Consider the following 24,789-nt stretch of genomic DNA (forward strand, 5'->3'; position numbering starts at 1 on the left):
TTTCTATGAAGTTTTCATGTCTCCTATTGGTCAATAAAGTTTATCAATTGGGAAAAAAAAAAAAAAAGAACAAATTGTGCTACTTACTTCTAGTTAGCCTTCAATCTAAATAGAACCTTCACAATCTAAATAGAACCAACACAATCAATCACTTCCTCTCATCCTTGGCACTTAGAAAGCTGTTCTTTTGTAAGCACTTTTAAGTTGGAGGTTCTCTCCAGTGAACATCTTGACAAAAAGACCTCTTTAGGTTAACAAAAAATGGGTAAGTTTCTATAAAATGTTTAGTATATGTAGTTTTAATTCATTTAGATGCTATGAATATGGTTTGAGGACTGCCACAATTAATAAGGAAATAATCAAAGAATATTTTTGTCCAAAATTACCTTTTTGGTTTTTATTAAATTACTTCAGACATAACCATTGCCAAATGCAAGAAATTTGACCTATCATTCCTTAGTTTATTAACTAAATATCAAGTTGGTAAGAAAGTACAGTGTAAAATTGGCACATTACCCACTAGCCTACTTTTGACAGTTTTCTAACTCCCAAACTGCAAATACTTCTTATAATTTCTAAGTATTACTTCTAGACACTTCTAATATCATTTTTCAAAAATTAGGTTTGGTAATGTCTCAGACACTACAAATATCTACCTGCATTTCCAGACACACTGAAAAACTAAATGACATCTCTGTGATAAATAAAAGCATTTTAATATCAAAAATGCTTCAAGAATATCAGATACTTGAAAGGCTTACTTTTTTTGTGTGTGATCTGTACATTATCTCCCTGAAATCAGAAGTATCAGTTGATCTCATTAACTCCATGTCCTAAAATTAAAAAAAAATCCTCAAACACACTGTATACTGTAAGAATCATGGTTCTCAGAGCACTGAATATAAAATATAATACTGTGTGACACTTTAATATCAGGTTAAGACTTATAAAAAGTGAATCAAACTGTGAATTGAAGAAAATGCTGTTATTATCACTGTATACCCTCAAATACTGGAATTCATTTCATATATTGTATATTATATCTAAAATGTGCCCATTCCCATTTAGATAAAAGCATTACTATCACAAGGACAGCTTGAAAAATATAGTTTGCTGGATATTATTTTCCTATCCTTGTATTTGAATACACTATCAGGTTAATTCCGCATCACGTACGACCACAAGAATAGGATTCTAATTAGTATGTTATGCTCCATGTATGTATAATATACCAAAATGCACTCTACTGTCATGTATATCTAAAAAGAAGATATAAAAAAAAAAAAGAAAAATACGGTTTGCAAGAAATTTTTCTTTCCAATAGGGTGGATTTTCTTTTCAAAACCTTTTTTAATGAAAGGAAAGAAAAAAAAAAAAAAGGAAAACTAGGTGGAACAATTATCTTCCCATTGTCTGATTGTCTTTTATACTCCATTTCATATTTATGTGCACCAGTATGAAGAAAACACAAATAGTTTTCAGGAAAAAAAAAGCAGTTTGAAGATTAAAGTATAGAGATTTCCTGGTTATGAATTCTTAATTGGTGACCAAATTCTTATAATATGGTATTAGAAATGGGAATTACAATCCTGATATTCCCACTATTTTATCTTAATAAAGATATGCCATACCTTCAACATAGACTACTCCAAAAACATTTTCTTAAAAATAAAAATGTCATAAAAAATTATTTAAAAATATGTAGTTACAAGAAAGGACTGCTGTGGTTCACAAAATCCTGGAGACTATATGTTGTGGAAAACATCAGTAACAGTTTCAATACTACATCACAGCTTAATTATTTTACTAATAAGCATAATATGATTTGCCATAATATAAACATGGAATAAATTCAATTGAGTTCTAAAATGTGCAAACTCAACTTATGCTATTTTCAAAGTTAAATTATGATAAGTACCTACCTAGATATTTGCATGTATTATCAGCTTTGTAAATGATAAAATGCAAAATTTATCAAGTTTTAAAAATCAGTATGCTCTGACTAAGCAATTCTGAGGATATATCACAAATAATCAAAGGTACAGATTTTCAAGGATATATTCATACATTCAAGGAATGGAAAGGCCTATCTACCCAAACTAAGAATTGATTACATGATTCATCTACAAATGATGGACTCTTAAAGATGGTATTAACTCTGCAATAGGCTACAAAATAAACTGTATAGTCACATTTTAAAAATGTCTAGTGATCATTTATAAATGAAAGGCTATTATACTACATCTTGGCCTTTTAACATTTCTAGCTTCTCTACAATGACACATACTACATATGATCTTTTAAAAGAACTAAAAAGGACAAGTTTGTTCTTTGTGAAAAAAATATATTTGGGTTTAAATGAAGGCTAACACAATCTTCAAATACTCTAAAGGCATGAATATATACACATACATCTGCAAATATATGTGTATATATAAAATGATTATATTGTTAAAATAATTTTACCAAGATTAACAAAAGTTCTCCATTTCACAACCGTTATCTCTTTAGATTTTTTTTATTGAAACAGTGAGATGAAAATGCATTTTTGCAGAGTTTTTATAAAATCCTTTTGATAAAATTAAATATGAAATGAACATGCTAAATGCTGGGAAAGTAAGCCAAATCAGATCAGAAGGGAAAAAACTTCAGGTGAAAATTCAGTTAGAGAAATTTGAAAGCTTTCAATGGCCTCGGGGATTGATACTTCACTTTTAGAAATCCATGGAATTCCTCCTTTGACATAATAGTATTTCTATACTTATCACTCCTAAATTGTTGGCCATAAATGAATAGAGAAAACTTCCACCAGTGAAGAGGCAGAAACTAGAGAGGAAAAGGGTAATGAAAATTTATGTATGCATATGTGAGAGGAGTTATTAAGCTATCAACACACCAGAACCAAAATTAAATTAAAAAAAATAAGAATAAGGGTGAAGAAGCAAGAGAAAATGTGGAGCCATTTCTTTGTACAGACAATTTTCAGAATTCTCAACTGTTAATGCCCATCGGGTACATATCTTTCTAGTTCATAATAATACAGCTGATGCAAGATGTAGGACAATTCTAAACGTTAACAACTGTTTTTAGTAAGACTATTTTATTTTAAAATTTTTGAAATATAAAAATAATAAACATTATGGATATTTAACAAACAAAACATAATTCAACTATAAATAATAAAAATGTTGACAACCCCACATAAACCATGTAATACTATAAACATTCTAAGCATACAAGAGTAGTTTCTAGTTCAAGTTTTGCCTTTTTTAAGTTCAAGTTTTATTATCACTTTAAAAATAAACAAAAAGCTGCTACAGCTTAACCAATTACTTTCGCTCCACTCAAAGAGCAGGGAATATTTTTCCCCATGCCAACACACATTCATGAAATGGGATACTTATGGGCACAGGTATTAAACACTGGAACAATCCAGTCTTCAGACAAGAAAAAACTCCTTTGGTGTTTTTAGATTCAGCAGTCCACAGAAACTAAGTTAAAACAAACCACTTGTTAAAGGAAATCTTGTGCCAGACAGTATGTTCTGAAGTAGTACCACTCAAAACAAGTTCAGGATTCTGAGAATCAAAAGTAAACATATATGAATGCTTTGCTGATACTTAACAATAGTATCTTAAGAACATTCACTAAGGTGCTGGAATAAAATTTGGGGACAAAACAAAAACTCTACACATCAATGCAAAACTTGTACAATGTAATAATACATCTCTTAATAACTCATCAAGTATTCTGCAAATAGTCAAGAATTACTCTGCCTACTGTTGAGTGAAAGAAGGCAACTTGAAGCAGAGTAAGATTACATAATATTTTAGTACTAGAGACGTTTTCCAATTGACATATGAGAAAACAGCCATGCTGAATACATTTTTTAAAATTTTAGTCAAATTAATAACCTTCTTATCAAAATAATCTTTTAGGGGAAGCTGGGCACAAATAAGTGTACAGTCATTCTGTACCATTTCCTTAACTTATGAGGTGTTTCAAATAGGCTGGGCTCTTTACTTGACTCAGCGTGAACCACTTTTATAATTATGCTGCTAGATTAGAATAAATCATAAGCAATCACAGATTAAAGCCTAGCAAAGTCTAGACAACAGGTTCAAAATGATTAATGAAAGGTTTTGTAGCACCAACGACTTTTTCCTAAGACACTTGAGGGGCCTGTATCACTTTAAAGTATTATCTTGTAAACAAGACCAAAAATATTCAGTTGATCTGTACTTTGAGCATAAATATTTATAAACTCTATTAAAAAAACAAATATAGCATGACTAGAGTGGCTAATAGTGTAAAATCTAAGTATATTGAAAAATATAAAGATATATAAAAGGCTTCCATAATGCAATCATGCAGAGGTAAACCACTTCATTCATTACATAAAAGTGATTCTGTACAGTTATCTACACATAGCTCCATGAGAATCCTATTTAAGAAAATTTAAAAAATGAGAACCTATCTTTAATCAACATATGAGGATTTAAATACATAACTGACCAACTGGATCTCACAGCAATTTTCAAAAAACACAATGATCTTAATGAGAATCAAATCATCTTGACTTTTGATTCCCATTGGCATATTCAATTTGCTTTAATTTAAAAGCAAAGGGAAAAACCATGACAAAGTTGAAGGTGGTAGTAAATGGTCCACATCCATTAAAAAAAACAAAACTTAAGAGCAAGTAGGGTCTCTTCAGAAGATGTTCTTTGGGTTCTAATCTAGCAGCTGAACTACTACTTTAGGGGCAGAGAGTCTTTCCTTGAAAATCAAAAGTACCAAACTAATCTGGGAAAATGTTTTTGAATTTCCGGTAGCTAGCTACCTGCTAGTTTGTAAATGCGAATGCCCCCGGCCCCCTCAAAAAAGTCAAGTTTAAGAAAACAAATGCCTTGTTAATAACTGTCAGAAGACTTTTCACAATATGACTTTTCCCTTAACCATGCCTGTGTAACCAATGTGGATCAAAACAGATAATATTATATGTTTATTACATTCTCTTCATTTTTTATAAGACAATCACGATGCATATTCAAGGGGAAAATAATGTAGAATAGTCAGCTTTGCACACAAAAAAAGTATGTCTGGATGAACTTAAAAAAAATGGTGAATAGAATCAGTGTAACTTCACTTTCCTAATAAAGACTTGAGTGCTCAAATGCCTAAGAATCTATGAAGGAATACTGAGAAAATTTTTTTAAAAATATTGAGTGTACATGAGATTTAATCATAGTCTTGGTAATTCTAAGCCATTGTTTATAAATAATTTGTATACACATTTTTTAAAATATGGAACGCTTCACGAATTTGTGTTATCCTTGAGCATGAGCCATGCTAATCTTCTCTGTATCATTCCAATTTTAGTATATGTGCTACTGAACCAAGCACTAAGCACTTTTTAAAGCAGCTGAAACTATATAGTCTTTAACAATGTTAGACACATTATACTATTTCCCTTTGCTCATCTTTGATCATCTTTTGATGTTTGATTACAAGTGAAGAAAACAGGAAAAGCTGTGTAAACTGGACATTTAATAGATCTCTTTCAATATTTATAATCCACAGATCATCATTTATTACTCAAAAAGAAAATTATTCTCCTTGTTTTGAAGAGCTAAGAATTAAAAAAAAATAATATTTGGGTAAGCGGTGCTGGCAATGAAGTATATTCATTAAGAAATGGGCAAGCATTACAGTGTGTAAAAATATCTCATTTGTTCAAAATTATTTTAAGTGACTCTTGTAATCTCAGAAATATATCTTAAAACCAAGAAAAAATTAAAACCAAACTATGCTTAACTTTTTAATTCATTTTCTTCATTATAAATTGTTCATGCTAATGAACACACACAGTATCATGGCTTTATAGATTTCCCAGACACAATTCTCAATTTGGCTGAGGTTGAATGTACTCATATTAGGAAACTAAGAGGCCTTGTTCCTTCTTTAAGGTGTTTAAAAAAATAGTGGCTATAAAGTAAGGGGAAAAAACCTTTATGAATAAGGTCACACAGAACACACATTCAGATACTTCTGGACTCGGGTGTACTGTAAAGATAAAATGCTAATTATAGTACATGTAAACATCTATTCAATTGATAAAGGGCAACAAAATGATAGGATGATATTATCATTAACAGTCGTCTCCGGACAGGAACAGGTCTTGCTCTTGTAGTCACAAAACTAAATTCAGGCAATGATGATCTCTCTCTGCTGAAAAAAGAGAAGACTATTAAAAAAAAACTTTGCAAGAAGCAAATAATTCTAAAAATTGAGTCACACCATAAATTGATCTCCAACTTTTCTAAACATTAAAATAATCTTTTTGAGAAAGGAATCATAATCAAAGTTGCAGACAAATTACACAAAGGACTAGCTTTGGACTAAAGTGATTTTAACAAAACTTCTCTACATCATGTTTCTTTGAAACATCAAGCTTCCAAAACTCACAGCACTATAACATGGTTCTGACTGAAATTTTCAGTTAGGAAATCTAGATCCTTATCAGGTTATATATTCATAGAGATGTGGGTAGGCAGAGAAAAATTTAAAAAACATGAACTCCAAGGTATTTTAAATAAAAATAAAAATTTTCTTTAAAGTAATTGCAAGGTGTAACTAATTTCCTTAAATTCCATTCAATTACCATTTCATTCTTTAAACACTCTGTATGATATAAAATTCTATACTAAGTACTAAGGTCAAAAAGAAATGCATCAAAATGAGACAGTGTCTGGTATACCAAAAAAGACTAACTTTGGATGATGAGAAGAAAAGTGAATGGATGAAATAAAGAAACACGAAGGGAGAGACTTAGGAAGGAGTAAATATAAAAATGTGATGTGAAATTAAGAGTGCTTTCAATTAATTAAGTAATGAGCACAAAATACTAACAAAGTGCAAGATATTAGGTGTTTTTCTACTAAAGAAGTATGATGTTTTCATTTGAAATTATTGACAATGGGAGTAATGTTCACCAAAATTTCTTTCTTCCTAGGACTTTTAGGTAGCTATCTTAGAAGACTGTTTCATTTGATAAGTATATAATGTCAAAGAGAAAAAAATAGAACTATTCTTTTCTAAAAATCATATACATACCTTAGAACTAGCCAGTTCAAGATGTTAACAAAAATAAGTTTCTAATATATGGGAAAAAGAAATTTTCCTTCTGCCTTACAAATATTTTACAGTGGTGATTTAATTCTACATTAAATTTCCATTTTTAATTTATAGGATTTTAGAAGTTCTGAAAGAAAGCTCAAAAAAGTGAACTAATTTAACAATCATACAGGACATCTGTTTTAAAAGGCTAGCAAACTTTTTATAAAAGGGGGAGAGGCTCATAAATACTTAGGTAAATTCTAGGAGAACTAAATCTAATTTTCTATAATTAGTCTGTATTATGTGTAAGGGGAAAAAAGAAAATATGGATGGATAAAATCTGTATGATACTCTGATACAATCATTAATATTTCAACATACCAAACAAGCAACTGCTTTTTTTTTAAAAGACCTTTATGCCCAATAGTTAGTGTTCCAAATAAGACTGGAAATACAGTGCCCCAAAACCAGTTTTAGTAACAAGATGTTTTCTTCTATTAAGTTCAGCTATACTTGTTATAAGTAATCAGCTAAAACAGTGAAGCCTTGTCTTTACACTACTGGTTGTTACACTGGATTATATGACGATAAAACAAAAGTTATGGAATATTCTCCATTCCTGCATCATAGTTTCATTAAATGTATGGGCATCAATTAAATACTTAATTTTTATAATGTTACAATTATCCAATAACACTTAAAACAACAACTGCTCAGAGACATAAAATACTGAAATATGTAAAATGACAACTCAACCATCCCTTGAGGTAATCCTAATCAATCTTTTAACCAGTAATATATAATTTTCCTGTTTTTTCTTATAAGCAGATAACCTAAGTTGCCCTTAATCCTTTTCCCATCCCCAACTCTGCCTGCAACAGCTCATATATGCACAGTAAAGCAAAAAACTTGTTAGTTGAATTATAGAATTTAAAAATGTTTCTACTTTTAGGTAGCATATTGTAAAAAAAAGAAAGTAAACTGAAATGAACAGAGGATTTAAATCCATATTTGCATATGAAGAGACTTTCTGCATTACAGGCAGATATTTTTATTTTTAAACCTTGAGTTTAGAAACAAAAGGAAAAGTTATAATAGGGAAATGGAAGTTGCTAGTGAATAGAGAAGTTAATTTTTACTTATTAGTAGGTTGAATGGAATTTGGGAAGTCTACATATAAAACGGTACCAAGAGATATTATATGTATTATCAAAACGACATCTAAGTTGTTTCCACTGATAAGATGATAGAAACAACAGCAACAACAGACATAAAGAATTGATTTATATATATTAAATTGTTTTGGAACACTAAAATAGCACCAAAGAAACTATACGTTTGAAAGGGATCTTAGAGATCATCTAGTCCAACCCCTTTCATTTTACAGACAAGGAAACAACCCTGGATAAGGTAAGAGACTTGTCTAAGGCCACAGTTAGTTGCAGAGCTGAGACCAAAAACTGTTATCTCTTAACACTTGTCCAGTTTTCTATACTAGGTCACCTTTGGATATAAAAAATTAGTGGGATGGACTAGATTGGTGATTCTCAGTATTTGCAATCACATTCTCTAATAGAAACTCAAAGGCTATATTACCTCTGATATTACAACATTTAACACTCCCAAATATTAATGCCTTACTAATTATTGTGGAAATTTCACTAAGACTGTAAGTATAAACCCTCTAAAGAGAAGTTTAACTGTATCCACTGTTTAGCAAAATGGTCTCAGTGACTGAAAAGACCATCAAAAGAAATTTTTGTAAAATTGATAAGAATTAACAAGGGAGGTAATTGTCACCCCATTACTGGAGATTTAAATATGCATTCATTCACTATATTATCCAACAAACATTTGAGTGCCCACATGAGCCAGGCTTTATGATAAGCAGTAGAGATAAAAAGATGAATAAGACATGGTCCCCTTCCTAGAGGAGCTTGTAACATATAACCAGATAAATTATATTACAACGTAAGTATTGTAACAAAGATATGAACAAAGTGCTGCATTAAAAGGGAGGGTAAAAGTATGAACTTCCTGATGACAAATAAATATATTAATTTTGTGCAGTATCTCTGAGATAAGAACTACCACATTTACTATAAACACAATCTCATGACTTATCAATAATTAGGAAAGAAGTAGTAATGTAGTTTAATTTTTTTTTTTTGGGGGGGGGGGGGCTGGCACAAGTGGGGACGCCTGTAATCCCAGTTACTCGTGAGGTTGAGGCAAAAGGATCCCAAGTTTAAGGCCAGTTTCAGCAACTTAGTTTGGCCTTCAGCAACTTAGAGCTAGTCTCAAAAACAAAACAAAACAAAACAAATAAACAAAAAAAAAGGTAGGGGGTGGGGGTTGGGAGGAATCTGGGGATGTAGCTCAGTGGTGAAGCACTCCTGGGTTCAATCCCCAGTACCAAAAACAAAACAAAAAGTTGGCACTGAATCAGAATGCTTATATTCAAATCTAGTCCTTCCACTCATGAGCCATGACTTTGGGTAAATCACTCCATTTCTATTAGCCTAAGTTTCCTTATCTGTAAAATGGGAATTAATGACTACTTAAAATTAATGAATACTTTAAATAAAAGAACATGTAAAAAGTACAACACAGAGACTGAGTATTTATAAACATACCCATAAAAATCCATAATAAGTAATATTTATAATTAAAACCATACTAATGTCTATAAAAGTACAATTTCTGAACCTAATGAATGTTGGTAATATTTAATCTTCATACTGTCAGATCAAACTGAAACATACTTGTCTTCTGATTCATTTAAAGCAACATGGGTAAAACATTTAAAATTCTAGGTTACTAGGAAATTTAGGCTAGGTGTTTCTGGTTAGCTGTTTATGGGCTGAAATAAACACAGCAGGTAATTTCAGGTACATTATAAGGGAATTTTACAGTAATTTTTGAAACATTGGGCAAAAATTTACTAATCAAATTATAAAGCCAAAAATCAGCATGGAGATTTAACTGGCCTTCGAAAGATTTACTTTCTTTATAATACCTGTTTGGTGTAAAGAGAAGAAACGTGAGCCTCTGCCAATTTGGCACCTTTCACGACTACTAAAAAGAAAAGAAAAGAAACTTACCTAATGAATCAGAATAGCACATAGTCAACATACAAAAGACTACATAAAAGTATATCATAGATATAAGTAAAGTTTTTGGTAAAGTAAGTATTTTTGACAACTGAAATCTGAGTGTGTAATTTTAAATATAAGCAACTGCAAGTCAAAACATTCCTACAAAATAGTATTACCATCAAGAAAGTACAACTTCAACCCAAAGTGTATGGGGAAGTTTAAAAAAAAAATAGCATCCATAAATGGAATTAGTTTTTGATTATAAGGTCTCCAATATGAATGAAAGTGATTTTTTAAAATGTGATTTTTAATATTATCTCTATAATCTCAAGAGAGGCAGAAACACTTGTAATTGAAATGATGGATTTTAAAAATAAATATAATAATCTCCTACCCCCTCATTCTACAAAGAATATATTTATTTCCTGAAAACCGATATATCAACTTTCAATAATCATGTTCACTTGCCAGAGAAATCCACTTAAAAATCACAATATTGTTGCAAATTTCAAAGATTTTTATACAAGTATAGGAAATGCACACTTAAAGTATCAGACTGGAACACTTACCAAACAGTGTTTTCCTAAAGTAGTATCTATAGTACATTTCTTTATTCATACATCTTCAAATGGTCAAGTTTTCTTTCATACATCCAAAATGTAAAATGATGCTTTCTTATTCACCAAATGTTAGCTCTACTTGAAGTCTGGCTCCAAACTAATCAGCCTGCTTTTAAATTTTAAGACATCTGTTGAAAATTTATAGGATGAAACCAAACTGAAGTGGTAGAATTTTAAACATTGGATTGTACATTATTGTAAAGGTATCATTAATCATTAAGAATAAGTGATTATAGCTTCTTTTGTGATAATTGGGGGGAAGGGTAGATCACCATCTGGAATGGTCTATTTATTTTAATTTTTTATTTTCTTTTTTTTCCTTTGTTCTTTTTCTTTCTTTTCTTTTTTCTTTCTTTTTTTTCTTTTTTTTTTAATCAAGGAACATTGTCTTGGACTTTTTTTTTCTTTTTGTCACTTTTTTCTTTTCTTTTCTTTTTAAGAGACCATTCCACTTTATTTTTAACATCCAGATGCATAAGGACTCATATGTAAAGCAGTCATACACCATTATTATTAAAACCCATGTGATAAAATACATACACAAGTCCAACAAAAGGCTAATACATAGTAAAGCCTAAGCATACTACTATGTAATATTATGAGTACATAACTTGGAGACTTTAGTTAGAGTACTATGTTATCTATTCATTTTGAAAACATTCATTAAGATTTTAAATGCAAATTCATTCCTTATTTGGAGTAAAACAAAATCCTCTAAATTATAACAAGTATTGGGTCATATTTTTTCAGACCTATTCATTAAATTACAAAGAACCCAAAGAATTCTGTAATGTTCAGTAGAAGTATGTAATAAAAACATTGCATATGTTCTAGTATGATGTCTTTAGCAATTGTTTACTGAAATAAAATGCAAACATCAATCTTTCAAAATACAGGATCAGAAGGTAGTTTTCTTCTCTTTTGTCTATTTGTGAAATCCATCTTCATCACATTTTACCAAAAAATTGTTTTTACAAATATGTAAAAGTACATTAGATAATACTAATGAAACACAGGTAGAGTTCTAGCATATGCCGATCAATGATCAGTCAAATCATCTTCTCCAAGAACGAGATTCATTGTCCTCTTCTTCTTCATCATCATCTTGAAGTAATGAGTCATCCACCAAAGACTCTTCCTGAAACTTTAGGTTAAAATGTATTTAGGAATTTACCCAACAAAAAAAAAAAAGAAAAGAAAAGAAAAAAAAAAAAAAGGTGACACTTTTAAACACTGATCTCTGAGTCGAATACAATAGGTATTTTTAAAGCTAGAACATTAAAGAAACAAAAGTAACTGTTATCCACTCAATTATTTCTATTCTGTTGCTTGCAAGAAACAAGCATCAAAGAAATACCAAATTAAGACTTTGTATATGCCATTTCTCCTGCATCTAACAAATTAAACCACCATCCGTACCTTCAAAATACTACTACTTAATACTTCTTTAAAAAAAGAAAACATTAGGTTTTTGATTCTAACTCTGAACACTAAATTAACTAATGGCTTGTAAAAATTCGACTAAATTATCTATTTCTTTTCTGCTATACGTAACAAACATTTTATAGCATTCTTTTCTTTTCCCCAATCCCTTCATAAAAGTTTCTCAGACTGCTGTTCCAGACTTTTCAAAATACCTAATACCAGGAGCTCTCCTGCTTTTCTCCCCATTCAATTCAAACTCATGGAAGGACAAAGGTATAATCTAAAACATAAAATGACAAATCATGTATATGAGTTTCAAAGTATACATTTTATTCTTTCATTTGACTATGGATATGTATAACAGCCTTGAAATGCTCTTCTAACAAAATGAAGTGCCATTATGAAAATCTAACAAAGGTAAAAAAAAGAATCATTTAGTCTCCTCACCTTACCTTTATTTCTTAACCTCTTAGTTTTCCCTACAGTTTCCTTTATGACTAGGCAAAACAGAGTTGCTTACTTTTAAAATTTTTGGTTTCAAAGTGTTCTCTCACTTCCCTGTTTAAGATGCCCACACCTTTCAGTCATCATATTAATCACTATTACCCAAGAAAAATGCACTTTTCCATACCTATTCTGAAGTTTGTGGTTCTGCCTAAAATACGTTTCTCACTATATTTCCAGCTCCAGAATCTGGTTATGGAAAGCTATGTTATCACTCAGGGTCCAGCTCCACTGTCAATACCACCCTTGAATATTCTTTTGGACAGAAACAATCTCTCCTCCCTCAGGGTTTTCACAGCACGTTTTTCAAATCTTTATTCAGCATATCAGACTGCCTATTATTGTAATTAGTTTCTCAGGTATCTGCCACCACCCTCCTTTCCAGATTATAAGCTCCTTGATAGGGACCGTGTCTTATTCATTCTTGTGCCTATCACAGAATCTAGCATATAGTAGGCATTCACTAATGAACTAAAACGATATGAATTACAAGAAAGCTGAAACGTTAATACAGCAATTGAATAGAATAGATATCCTAAAACTTAAAATATTACAAATTTCCTGTGGATAAAAACTAATGAATAATTATTGTCTTCTAAGAGTAAATGAAAACTAAGTGTATGTGTGTGTGCACACATAGATATTTAAATATATGTGTGTACACATACACATAAATTTAAAATATGACTTTCATATATTCTCTCTTTGGATTAGTAATCAATAATCCTTGTCATGAATCCAGAAAATTTAAAGTCATCTGCATTTTTCTGATATCCCCTGTCTGGAATATGGCTCAAGAACAAAAGCTTTATGATGAGATCACGGCCATTTAAAAAAAAAAAAAAAAATCACACTTTATATATATACTACGAACAATAAAGGGCAAAAACAAGTGGAAAAGAAAAACATACTTCCTCTTCATCAGGTTCAACATCTTCTGTTTCCACAGCTGAAATATTAGTTATGGGTTTATTCCATGCCAGTTTTAGATCCTGCCCTTTAAAACGAGCTCCATGAACTGCAGCCTAAAAAATTAAGAACATTGGTATATAGAACATTAATAATTTCTGAAAAAAATAAATTTTGTAGTGCCTAATATTTAAATTAAAATAGCCAAATTCAACTGTAGACGACTATCTACTCATTTGCTTTTTTGGTTTTACTATTTATTATTATAATTTGCAATTTACTTTTTATGGTTATTTATTTCTAAAAATCACCAGACTTGTGATTCAATAAACTTTACAAAAGAATACAACAATAATTTTTCATAACTGAGTAAAGCTATTTTACTACTGACCAATATTTGACCAGAAGAAATATATTTACAATACAATAATATAAAACAACAATCCCAAGGCACTTCAATTTCAAATTCTTGGCTGTAGTTTCTGAATCAATGTCTAATTAAAATTAATAGGCTAAGTGAATTTTATTGCATTTCAATTGTTAATTTAAAAATGACATGTATAGTAACTACTAACTAGAAGCCTTTAACAAATACAAGAAAAAGTTTGCATGTATATTATCATCAAATTACATTAAATAATCACGACTACCATAAAAATGTTTGATGTATAACTGATATAAATATAAACATCTCGATAAATGAAGTGAAAACCCTGAACTGTTCTACTGGAAAGAGCAGTATTTCCTACAAAGCTTTTAGAACTGAATATTATAAAATTTGAACTAAGGAAACAGTCAAGACTAAGTACTTGCTACATTAAGTGACTGGTTTGGAAACAGGACATTCAAATTAAAGTAACATGAATGAACATAAATCAATGTTAGCAGCATATTGAAATAACTCATAGTCACAAGATTTATAGTACAATCTCAAAAGTACAACATAATGTGAAATGTAGAAACAATTACATGTTCTGTGACTTGTGAACAGAGTTGTGTAATATTAAAGTCCCCAGGTATAAATTTTAAATCTGCACATATAAATTTATGATAAATTTAAAAGATTTTGTGCCTATTAAAATCCAGCTGCAAGTTTTTTAGTTCATGGCCTCATAACAATGTTACAGAATTAGAATTTTTTAAAAGTTACACAGTGCAAATAACTTCTGATTTAAGATAAAATTACATTTCCTCATCCCAATGCAAATACAGTCAATCTATATAAAGATGACATTTCTTTGAAATAAACTACCAAAGTACCAAGCTAAAGTCAGAAAAGATTTTTTAAAAATCTGAAGCAATATTTCTTTTCTTTTTGGTGGTGCTGGGGATTGAACCCAGGGCCTTGTGTATGTGAGGCAAGCACTCTACCCACTGAGCTATCCCCAGCCCCCTAAAGCAATCATTTCTACAGACTTTTAAAAAAGATATGCTATAAAATTTTCTAGGTCCTAAGTTTCACAGATGAATTCTAATAAACTTTTAAGAAACATCTACCTAAATCTCAGAGCACAAAAAAAGACGGAAACTTTCCAATTACTTTTATAAAGACCAGTAATACAGATTCCTGACAAAAATAATGCTTCTCCTAAAATTTGCAATCCAATCTTACTTTTAAAACTTGATTTAAAAAGGGAAGAGCAAGAGCCAGGCGCGGTGGCACACACCTGTAATCCTAGAGTATGAGGAAGGAAGATCACTAGTTTAAAGCCAGACTCAGCAAAAGTGAAGTGCTAAGCAACTCAGTGAGACTCTGTTTCTAAATAAAATACAAAACAGGGCTGGGATGTGGCTCAGTGGCTGAGGTCCCCTGAGTACAATCCTTAATAACTCCCTAAGAAAAGGGGGGAAAGAGGTAGAAGGAGGAGGAGAAAGGAAGAGAGAAGAGCAGATTTTAATGATTTAGCAAAGAAATATAAAAATGAGATTTATAACAGAAATGGTTAGTTCAATGTTCGGGAGCAATACAAATGGAAGGGAGGGGGACCTTCATAGCTTAATAAATAAATAAGGCATGGTAAAAATCCATTTCTGATCAAAAACCTCTACAGCTTTTAATAAAACATGCAAAGTTTATATTCTATCTTAAGATAAAAATCCAGCATCATTTGGCTGGGGATGTGGCTCAAGTGGTAGCGCGCTCGCCTGGCATGCACGCAGCACTGGGTTCAATCCTCACCACCACATACAAATAAAGATGTTGTGTCTGCCGAAAACTAAAAAATAAATATTAAAAAATTCTCTCTTAAAAAAAAAAAAAATCCAGCATCACACATAGTACTAAAAATAACAAAGCATTTTCATTCATTTCATGATGAAATATTACTGCTACTAATGCTTTTAACATTTTTCTGAAGGTACTAACAACAAATAATAAAAAGGATTAACTGTAGGGATCAAGATAAAACTATCTGAAAAAACAAAAATATCAAAAGATATTATTAAGATGGTATTTATATAGATGACCAATCTTCCCACATGAGAGATGACCAATCTTCCCACATACAAAACAGCAATAAAAAGATGCATTAGTGGTAGAAAATTTTACAAATAATATGCACTACACACTGTCTCTCCCCTCCCACATATATATATACACACATAGAAAAATCTAACTTATGGGATGGTGGTATAGCTCAGTGGTAGTACATTTGCCTAGAATGTGTCTGGCCCTGAATTTGCTCTCTGAATTTGCTCTCTAAGCTGTAATTTATGAACTGATTTCCTAACACAGTCCCACCTTACGGTGGTTTTACTTTCCAAAGTTTCAGTCTAACTTGATCCAAAAATATTAATGGAAAATTCCTGATAATAAACAATTCATTGCCATTCAGAGTACCATGATGAAATCTCAATTCTACATGGAAAGTGAATTATCCACAAAGCATCCACACTATATATACTACTTGCTCCAAGAAAAATCACATTTACATAACTTATATTACAGTGTATTATTTCTAATTACTATTGTAAATCTCCTACAGTAGCTATCTCATGTTTGGGGGGTGGGGTACAGTATAAATAAGGTTTGGCACTGTCTGAACTCTCAGGCATCTACTAGGGAAGGAAGACATTGATAGGTTTGCTTTGATAAGAGAGGGACAAACACATAAAGAATACACAAAAATCAATTATGAGAAATCAGTAGACCATTCAGAAAAATAATAGGCAAATGGCATTAAGTTAACAGAAATAGAAATAAATAGCATTTAAGCATGTGAAAACAGCTCAACTTCAATCATAGGAGGAAAGTTAATCAAAACTGAAATGAAAACTGGGCATGGTATCATAACCCTGTAGTCGTAGGTTCTCAAGAGGAAGAAGCAGGACAATCCAATATTTGAGGCCAGCCTATACAACAAAGTGAGACACTGTGTTTATTCAAAACAAAACACAAAACAAACTGAATGAGTTCCCATTTTACAAGATAAAACTGTTTGATACCTCGCTGTATCAAGAATGAAGACAAAACTACATAACCATGATTTTCTGTTTTGTTTTGTCTTTGGCAAGTGGTAAAATCATTATGTAATATACACACTATGGCAAGAGCATTAAAAGTTAATGTATGCGTATATGTATGTACACATGTGTATGTATAATATGTATATTTTTTTTATTCCCAGTTTTGATCACTGAAAAGGATTAGTGACTATAACATACTTAGCATCCCTAGTACTCAGACTGTGGTTTCTTTGTTTAATTAAAAAAAGAAAAGTTCCTTAGAAAAATAATAAATTCCATGCCTGAAGAGAAAAAGTATAAAGTGAGCCAAGAATACCTTTTTAAAATTAGAAAACAAGGACACTATTTAGACCACTAGAATCCTGTCAAAAAGATTCAAGAACCAATTTATACAGTTTATTGGGCAAAAATGGGACAATTTGAACATTAATAACTGAGAACAATGGATCAATAACCATGAAATGCTTAAAAATTATTATTAAAATATCAAGGAAAGTTAAGCTCTCATTGGATATTTGATATTTAAGAAATAACATATTTAAGCATTATATTGTTCTATTTTTTTTTTTACAGTTCTATTATTGAGACGTACACATTGAAATATGAACAGATGAAATGACATAGCTCCAATATAGGAAGGGAAATGTTGTTGTAGTGAATGAGATATAAGATTGGCTAGTAGTGGATAATTGCTGAAGCTCAATGATGAGCCTGTGGGAACTCATTTTACAATTCTAATTTCTATACTATGACCTACTAAAAAAAGTGTCTTCAAGCTAAAGCATTTTATTCATAGGCTTGCCTCCAGTCCTTTGACTATTTATGCATACACACATTCATTTGAGGCTTATTGCAATGTAGAAAGGAAAGCAAGCATACACACAACAGAAAGAAAAAAGGCTGAAAATCTGACAAAGGAGAAAGAAATAACTATGAAAAGTAGTTATGAGTTCCAAGTCTTACATGGAAAAAGTTTCTGGAAAACAATTTTTTGAATGAAATTTTAAAAAAAGGTAGATTATGCAAAATTAGACAAGTTTGTTTACCTTCTCAATTCTCAAGTCCTTTAGATTGTGGTTCCATATGGATTATACAAAATGAGCCTTTCTCAAGTTTATCTGACAAGAAAATTCTTTATTATGGGAGACTGTGCCAAAGCAGAGTTCTATGGAAACTGGCAAAAATTGTTCTAAGGTATAGGTGCTTAGGGGCAGGAGTTACTTTAAATGACCACGATGAATTCCATTCCTTCAACTCTGGAACTCAAGGCACATAGCCACTTTCTCCCAAGCTTCAAACCTAATGTTAATTAATTCTGCAAGCACAGTGCCCTTCATATACCATTAATAATTGTTAAGACAATAAAAGCACACATGAAAAATACTCTACATAATTTCATTTCTTATCTACTAACATTGTTCTTGCTATAAATTTACCATTTACTTAATGAATTTCATCAACTTCTGACTATTGATACTGTATTCTCTACAAACCCAATTCTGTACTTCTAATTTTAGAAGTTCTACAGAATAAGAGTTTTGATAACATTTACTCCATCTTGCCTTTATCCTGTTCCACTGATTTGCCAATCACTCCTCATATTAAAAAAAAAAAAAAAAGCACAATAATACAATAATGGCTAATAGAGACTTTACTATATATCAGATCCTAACTTACAGGTTTTGAATCAGTAAAATCTCACAACTATTGCAAGTTGAGGGATGGGTGTCAAAATGTGTGCGTAGAACAAGGTTCTTTCTTTTTGATATGAAAAACTATACTTCTAAGTTTGGGATCATGGGCTTCATCTTTGGGACTGATTCTTCTAAGACAGTAACTTAACCATCCCTTCACCATCTCATTTTGAAAACAAGAACCTAGTATCCTAAAAAACATACTGGTAAAATTGAGAGTATGAAAAATAACATTCTATCTAATCAGTCATGTGATGAGTCTACTTTTTTCTAAATTCTATTTGGGTACTTACTCATCTTGAATACACTGGCACAGTGATAAGTAGAAAGTAAAATAAAAAATAATAGTAATCACTTTCTTACTAACCAGAATCGAAGCGTAATAACTACCTAAACTTAAAATTTAAAGTATTCTGCTTATATTCTTTAAAATACTTCAATTTTTTTCCTGGGGAAAATTTTTCTCTTCAGATATGCCTGAATGACTCAATTATATTATACCTGTACTTTCATCTAGAACTATTATGTACCTATTGGCTTACTGAAAAACAAAGAAAAATTCATTTGCTCATCAACAACAATGGTCCAGAAAATAAGAAAAGAATATCAGTTAGAAATAAACACTAGCAAAAGCTGACAATTTTCTTTTCTTGGAAAGGCCTATCTTTCATATTGAATTTACATCTGCTTATATTTTTGGTATTAGAATTTCTTACATATATGATAGCAATAGTACATAACAATCTTTTTTAATTTTTTAAGCATTCTTCCCTGTCAAAAAAAAAAAAAAAAAAAAAAAAATGGCACTCCCTACCTCAAAAGCACTAATTTTCAAATTCCTAACCACTTTTGTTCCCTAATATCAAGAAATTTCAAAATTACTTTTCTCATCTGTATTTTGCTTGTATATGATCAGCTTCAACCTTTTTATTCTTTTCAAAGAGTGTTATGAATTTTTAAGAAACTTTTTAGCTTAAGAAATGTTTATGGTTTCACAACTTTTATAACTTAATACCAAATATTTATCATAGCAGTGGGAGTTATTTCTTCCAGCCTATTAAAAAAATCCAACTAAAATGGTATTTACACTGAACAGGTAACACTCTCTAGACATATGTAACTAAAACTTACTTATTCTGTTACTTATTAAAATTTCATATAATTTAGTCCTTAAGTCTTTCTTATATATTAATTCTTGGCTTTTAAATTGTTATTCAGTTTGGAAAATAAAAATATATAAAAATACCCCAATAATTCAAATGTATGAATTGCCAAGATCATTGTAATGTCATGTGTAGCTAATAAAAAAAAATTAAATTAAATTTAAAAAAATAAATAAATAAAAAATAAACACCTAAGGTAGAAAAGGCGATATCCAAGAAAGGAGTATGTCAATAGGGCTTACCAACAGCAAAACTTCCAGAAATTATTTTAAAAGGTTTTTAGTTTTTTTCTTATCCATGCAAATATTCAGTGATTAGTATGTATATATTTGTGCATTCTAATTATACATAATAATAGGACTCATTATGTCATATTCATACACACACACATACATAACAACTTTTTCATGTTTCATTCCATAATACCTTCCCTTTCTTTACCCCCTTCCCTTTCTCTGATCTACTTTCTCCTTTACTGATCTCCCTTTTAAATTATTATTATTTGTTCTACTTTACTGATCTCCCTTTATCATCATCATCATCATCATCATCATCATTATTATTTTGACTATCAGGATTCATTGTGGTATTTTTATACAGGTTCTTACTAAATCTACAAACTTGGTAATATCATTTTTAACCTCTTGTCCAATAATAATTATCATGGTTTTATAATATCGCTATTTCCTAGAAATTAAGAAAAACATAAAGAAATGTTACTCAAACAACCTATCAATGGACTTAAAATTATCACCAAAACTGACTTTGAAAGGGAAGCTTATTACATGGCTTGTACAGACCAATATCTTTCAGAGAAAACTTGATTAAAGTTCTACATTTTTCAACAAAACAAATTTGAAAGAAAATTTTAAACTCTCACAATTATAAATAAATGACTTTTTACTTGGACAAAAGGTCTTTACATGATATAAGACTCAAAACCAGATTTTTAAGTGTTAGGTATAACTTAGTGGTAGAGTGCGTGCTTAGCATAGATGACAGACAGGTCAATCTGCAATACCACAAATCCAAAAACAAAACCTACCTGAGAGTTCCCTAGATTTTAAAGGATAAAAACTCAAGGATCAGGGATTCCTATTCTATGAAATAATACCCTAACTTAACCACCCCTACACACCCCACCAGAAACTAGATTATTCTAGGGTTCCAGTAAATACGTTTCTAAGACTTAGCAGACTCACAATCTTAACACTTGCTATAATGCCCAGAGAGTAACTCCTACCAGGTTAACCCTCAATGATGCTCCATTGTGCTGACAGGGGATACAAACAGAATAAAACAAGTTAGAAGGTTTTTCAAACTGATTATTTAGATCACCATCAACCTAAAACTTTTAAAAGGCATCTTCCAGTTAACTGTCTGGAAAACTATCTTGTGTTTTCAGTAATGCCAAAGACAAAATAGTTACATTGTCTTCCACATAAAGAATATACAGGGCTAAAAAGGCTATTATGAATCTCCCACAGGTGAAGATAACTTCTGGTCAGTCTCTGAAAAGACCACTCAACATTAACAACTATACTAAGAGTACTCTAAAAACTAGAGCTACATATCATATCTTGAGCAAAAAGAAGTACTAGTCTATTTGGGGATATGCTAAGCTAGAGGCACTTTAGAATTCAGCCTGCTAGAAACTAGGAAGCAACAGATGAGAGATAAGTATGAAGGGAAGACATGGACTGGGCTTGTGGTTCAGTGATAGAGCACTTGCCTAGCACACACAAGGCACTGGGTTCGACAAATAAAGGTATTGTGTCCATCTATAACTAAAAATGAAATAAAAAAAAAAAGGGAAGACATCAGGATTATATTCTCTGGGCTTCTATCTTAACCCTTACAACTCATTCTGTCAAAGCAGACTTTGTTCTGGGAGAGTTAAGAAAGAATAATAATGGAAAGTAGGGTAGGATCTGTATCCTTAAAAAATATTTTAAAAGATTTCATGTGTCTAAAAAATATAACTTAACATTCAACTTGGTGACTATTACACACTCTTTCACTCTCTCTACATATATGTATGCATGTTCGTGTATGTATATATCTTCTAATTGTATAACACTACATGCAGACTTGCCTAACTGCTTTAGGACATTTCTTATAGCATGAGTTCTACTTCAAATATTCTACCTATTGTCAAACATATTTATTCATTAAATTTAAACATTCATTATATTAAACCTTAAAAATTATTAATCATTTAAATCTAAATTTTTGATAAATTACTTTTAATACTTACTGCTTCTGCTTCTGCTCTTGTCTTGAATGTAATTACTGCATGAAGTGAAGAGTCATCAATCTGACAATCTTCAATTTCACCATATTGCTTTAAATTAAAAAGAAAAAAGTATTTTCACCAAATAAATATTCTGGAGCATCCACAATCCCAATGACATTAAAAACATATATATCACCCAGAATACATAACAATCCATACTGGTTAATAGAAAAGAATGGTGAATAATTTATTTTAGTACTTGGTATTATAAAATAAAGGGTAGCCCTATCTTCCAATCTCACTTCCAATTCCATACTTTCCAGAATTTGTGAACAGACTTGAGGGATATTATTCTTTAAATGAAGTAACAATGGTCAAAGTCTGAGTTCCCGAACTGACCTTCCTCTTACATTTACTACTCCAAGCCCAGAACATGCTATATTTGTTCTTAAAACAGCATACTGGATAATCAAAATACTATGAATTTTTTGTATCAATCCCAATAAATGGGGGTAAAAAAGATTCAGAGAATTTAAGCAATCTTCTGAAAGTAATTAAGTCAAATACTAAGATGCGAATCCTGGTCTTTTGATTAGAAAGTTTAACACTCCAACTAACCATGTTTTCACTTACTATACATTCTGTTATCCTCTCTTACAAGACATTTAAAAGTTAAGCACACTATATTCTGCCTATTTTGGGTTTGTGGAATTTTTTTTTACCATATATAGGAGTAACTTTTATCATATAAAATTTATGTCCCTTATATATTAAGTTCTCACCCCTAACTAAAACTATAATTATAAATTTCATTAATCATACACGTGTGCGCGCGTGTGTGTGCGCGTGCACACATACACACACACAAATTCTGTAGAGCATAAGAGAATGGACAGTAGAGCTACTCAGAAACCAGTTCTGCTAGTTACTGTGTAAACCTGAACAAGTTACTTCATCTCTTCATGTTTCATCTTCTTCATCTCAAAAATGAGCATAACAAAGGGTGATTCAAATAACTCCTAATATAATGAATTGTTTTTTAAAGCATACGGAATAATACATGCTATAAAATAAATGCTCTAAGTTTTAGCAATGATTTTTATCTCCATTATTACTGGTCTCAGCAGATAAATTAAAGAAAGTAGTCTGTTAGTCAAAATCAAAATGTGCAATAGCCAATGGTCCTTTGATTAATGTTGGCTTTCTTTTCTTCTGATATATCTCATGTGTTTCAGTTACACAAGTTATAATGGAAAAGTTCAACTTTAGACCTGTATTTCTATGTAAGATTGGTAATTTGTAATGTGAAATATCACTAACTTTTGAGTAGAATTCAAGTCTCCAAGGATATGAAAAAATTTCCATTTAGGGATTTTGAATATTTCTCAAAGCAAAATCATCTTAGTCTCAGCAAAACACAATCATAATAATAAACTGAAGTTGTTTGTTTGGATTATTTTAGCATATTCATTGCTAGTTTCCTAATTAGCTATATAACTATATGCAAGACACTTAAGTTATCTGGATCTCATTTCCCTTGTGGAAGGTATGAAAGTGATGTACATAGCCAGGAAAAATTGGGTTATATTATCTCCAAATTCTTTTCTAGTTCTCTGATTCCTTTCCTTATCCCTTTGACTCCATCAAGCACAGGACTTTCCAGACTCCTCATCCTTAAATATTAATCATCCCAGTTATTTCTTAAACATACACCATTTCTTTTATGTCCCGACAAAATATGTTAGTTGCTTCAAGGCAGGAACATGACTATCAATACTTAAATCTAAATTTCCAAAAGGTTTAAAAAAAATCATAGTATAACTATATGCAAGTTGACCTATCCTTCAATATCTAAGCTTCAGTTCTACTACCTGATTATTTTTTTTCAATATTTTTTAAAATTTATCTTTATGTGGTGCTCAGGATCGAACCCAGTGCCTTGTTGTGCTAGTCAAGTGTTCTACCACTGAGCCACAACCCCAACCCCCTGATTAACTTTTAATGTTACATTATTTTCCATCATATGCCAGTGACAAAGATACTTACTTCGCTAAGTAACTAAAGTACTTACAGTGTTTAATAAATTGCCTGAATCTATATTATATTCACACTTTAAGTGGTTTATATTAAATCAATACATATGAAATCCTTGAGGATAAGCACTGGTTACCCTATAATGCTTAGTAAAACTGATGTTTAGTAAATAATTATTGGGATACCACTAAGAATCACAACATTTAAGATTAAGCAGCACAAAGGTGGGTAAAATCTCCATTCTACACATGAGACTAATGAATTCCAGAAAGTTTTAAGTTAAATAAAGGATTAGCAGGGACTAGAATATCCTTTTCCTTTCTTTTAATTTATCTATTACCATTGTATAAAACTCTTTTAAGTAACTAAGGAAATTTAAGATCATATCAAAATTTTGCCTGCTTCAATTCTTATTAGTTTGATCAAGAATACAATATTAATAAAGAAAATTCTATTCAGAAAAAAATTTGCTATGGCCCATGTAACATGTTAAATTTTCCTTGTAAGTAAATATCAAAACTA

General features: G+C 30.8%; 1 protein-coding gene and 1 non-coding gene across 9 annotated transcripts in view; both read right to left on the bottom strand.

The window, feature by feature from the left end:
* Window positions 1–2,499: 2,499 nt before the first annotated feature.
* Rbm26 (RNA binding motif protein 26) overlaps window positions 2,500–24,789 on the bottom strand; it is a 79,032-nt gene continuing 56,742 nt past the window's right edge. For 6 of the 8 annotated variants that reach the window (XM_046447259.2, XM_046447266.2, XM_046447296.2 and 3 more), the window contains 3 exons: window positions 22,255–22,341; window positions 13,678–13,791; window positions 10,807–11,981 (listed from right to left, as the gene is read on the bottom strand). In XM_046447259.2, coding sequence (XP_046303215.1) covers window positions 11,892–11,981; window positions 13,678–13,791; window positions 22,255–22,341 — 291 coding nt within the window. In that variant the 3' untranslated portion in view covers window positions 10,807–11,891. Of the gene's footprint in view, window positions 6,232–10,618; window positions 11,982–13,677; window positions 13,792–22,254; window positions 22,342–24,789 lie in introns of those variants that run through there. The other 2 variants (XM_046447275.2, XM_046447226.2) reach the window with 2 other exon arrangements.
* LOC124095373 (U6 spliceosomal RNA) lies at window positions 5,302–5,406 on the bottom strand. Its single transcript, XR_006852454.1, has one exon. It is a non-coding gene; the product is annotated as a U6 spliceosomal RNA (small nuclear RNA).

This window comes from Marmota monax, unplaced genomic scaffold (assembly GCF_021218885.2).
Source record: "Marmota monax isolate L192 unplaced genomic scaffold, Marmota_monax_Labrador192_F-V1.1 WCK01_AAM20220418_F8-fsc00043, whole genome shotgun sequence".
In the NCBI taxonomy this organism is placed as follows: domain Eukaryota; kingdom Metazoa; phylum Chordata; class Mammalia; order Rodentia; family Sciuridae; genus Marmota; species Marmota monax.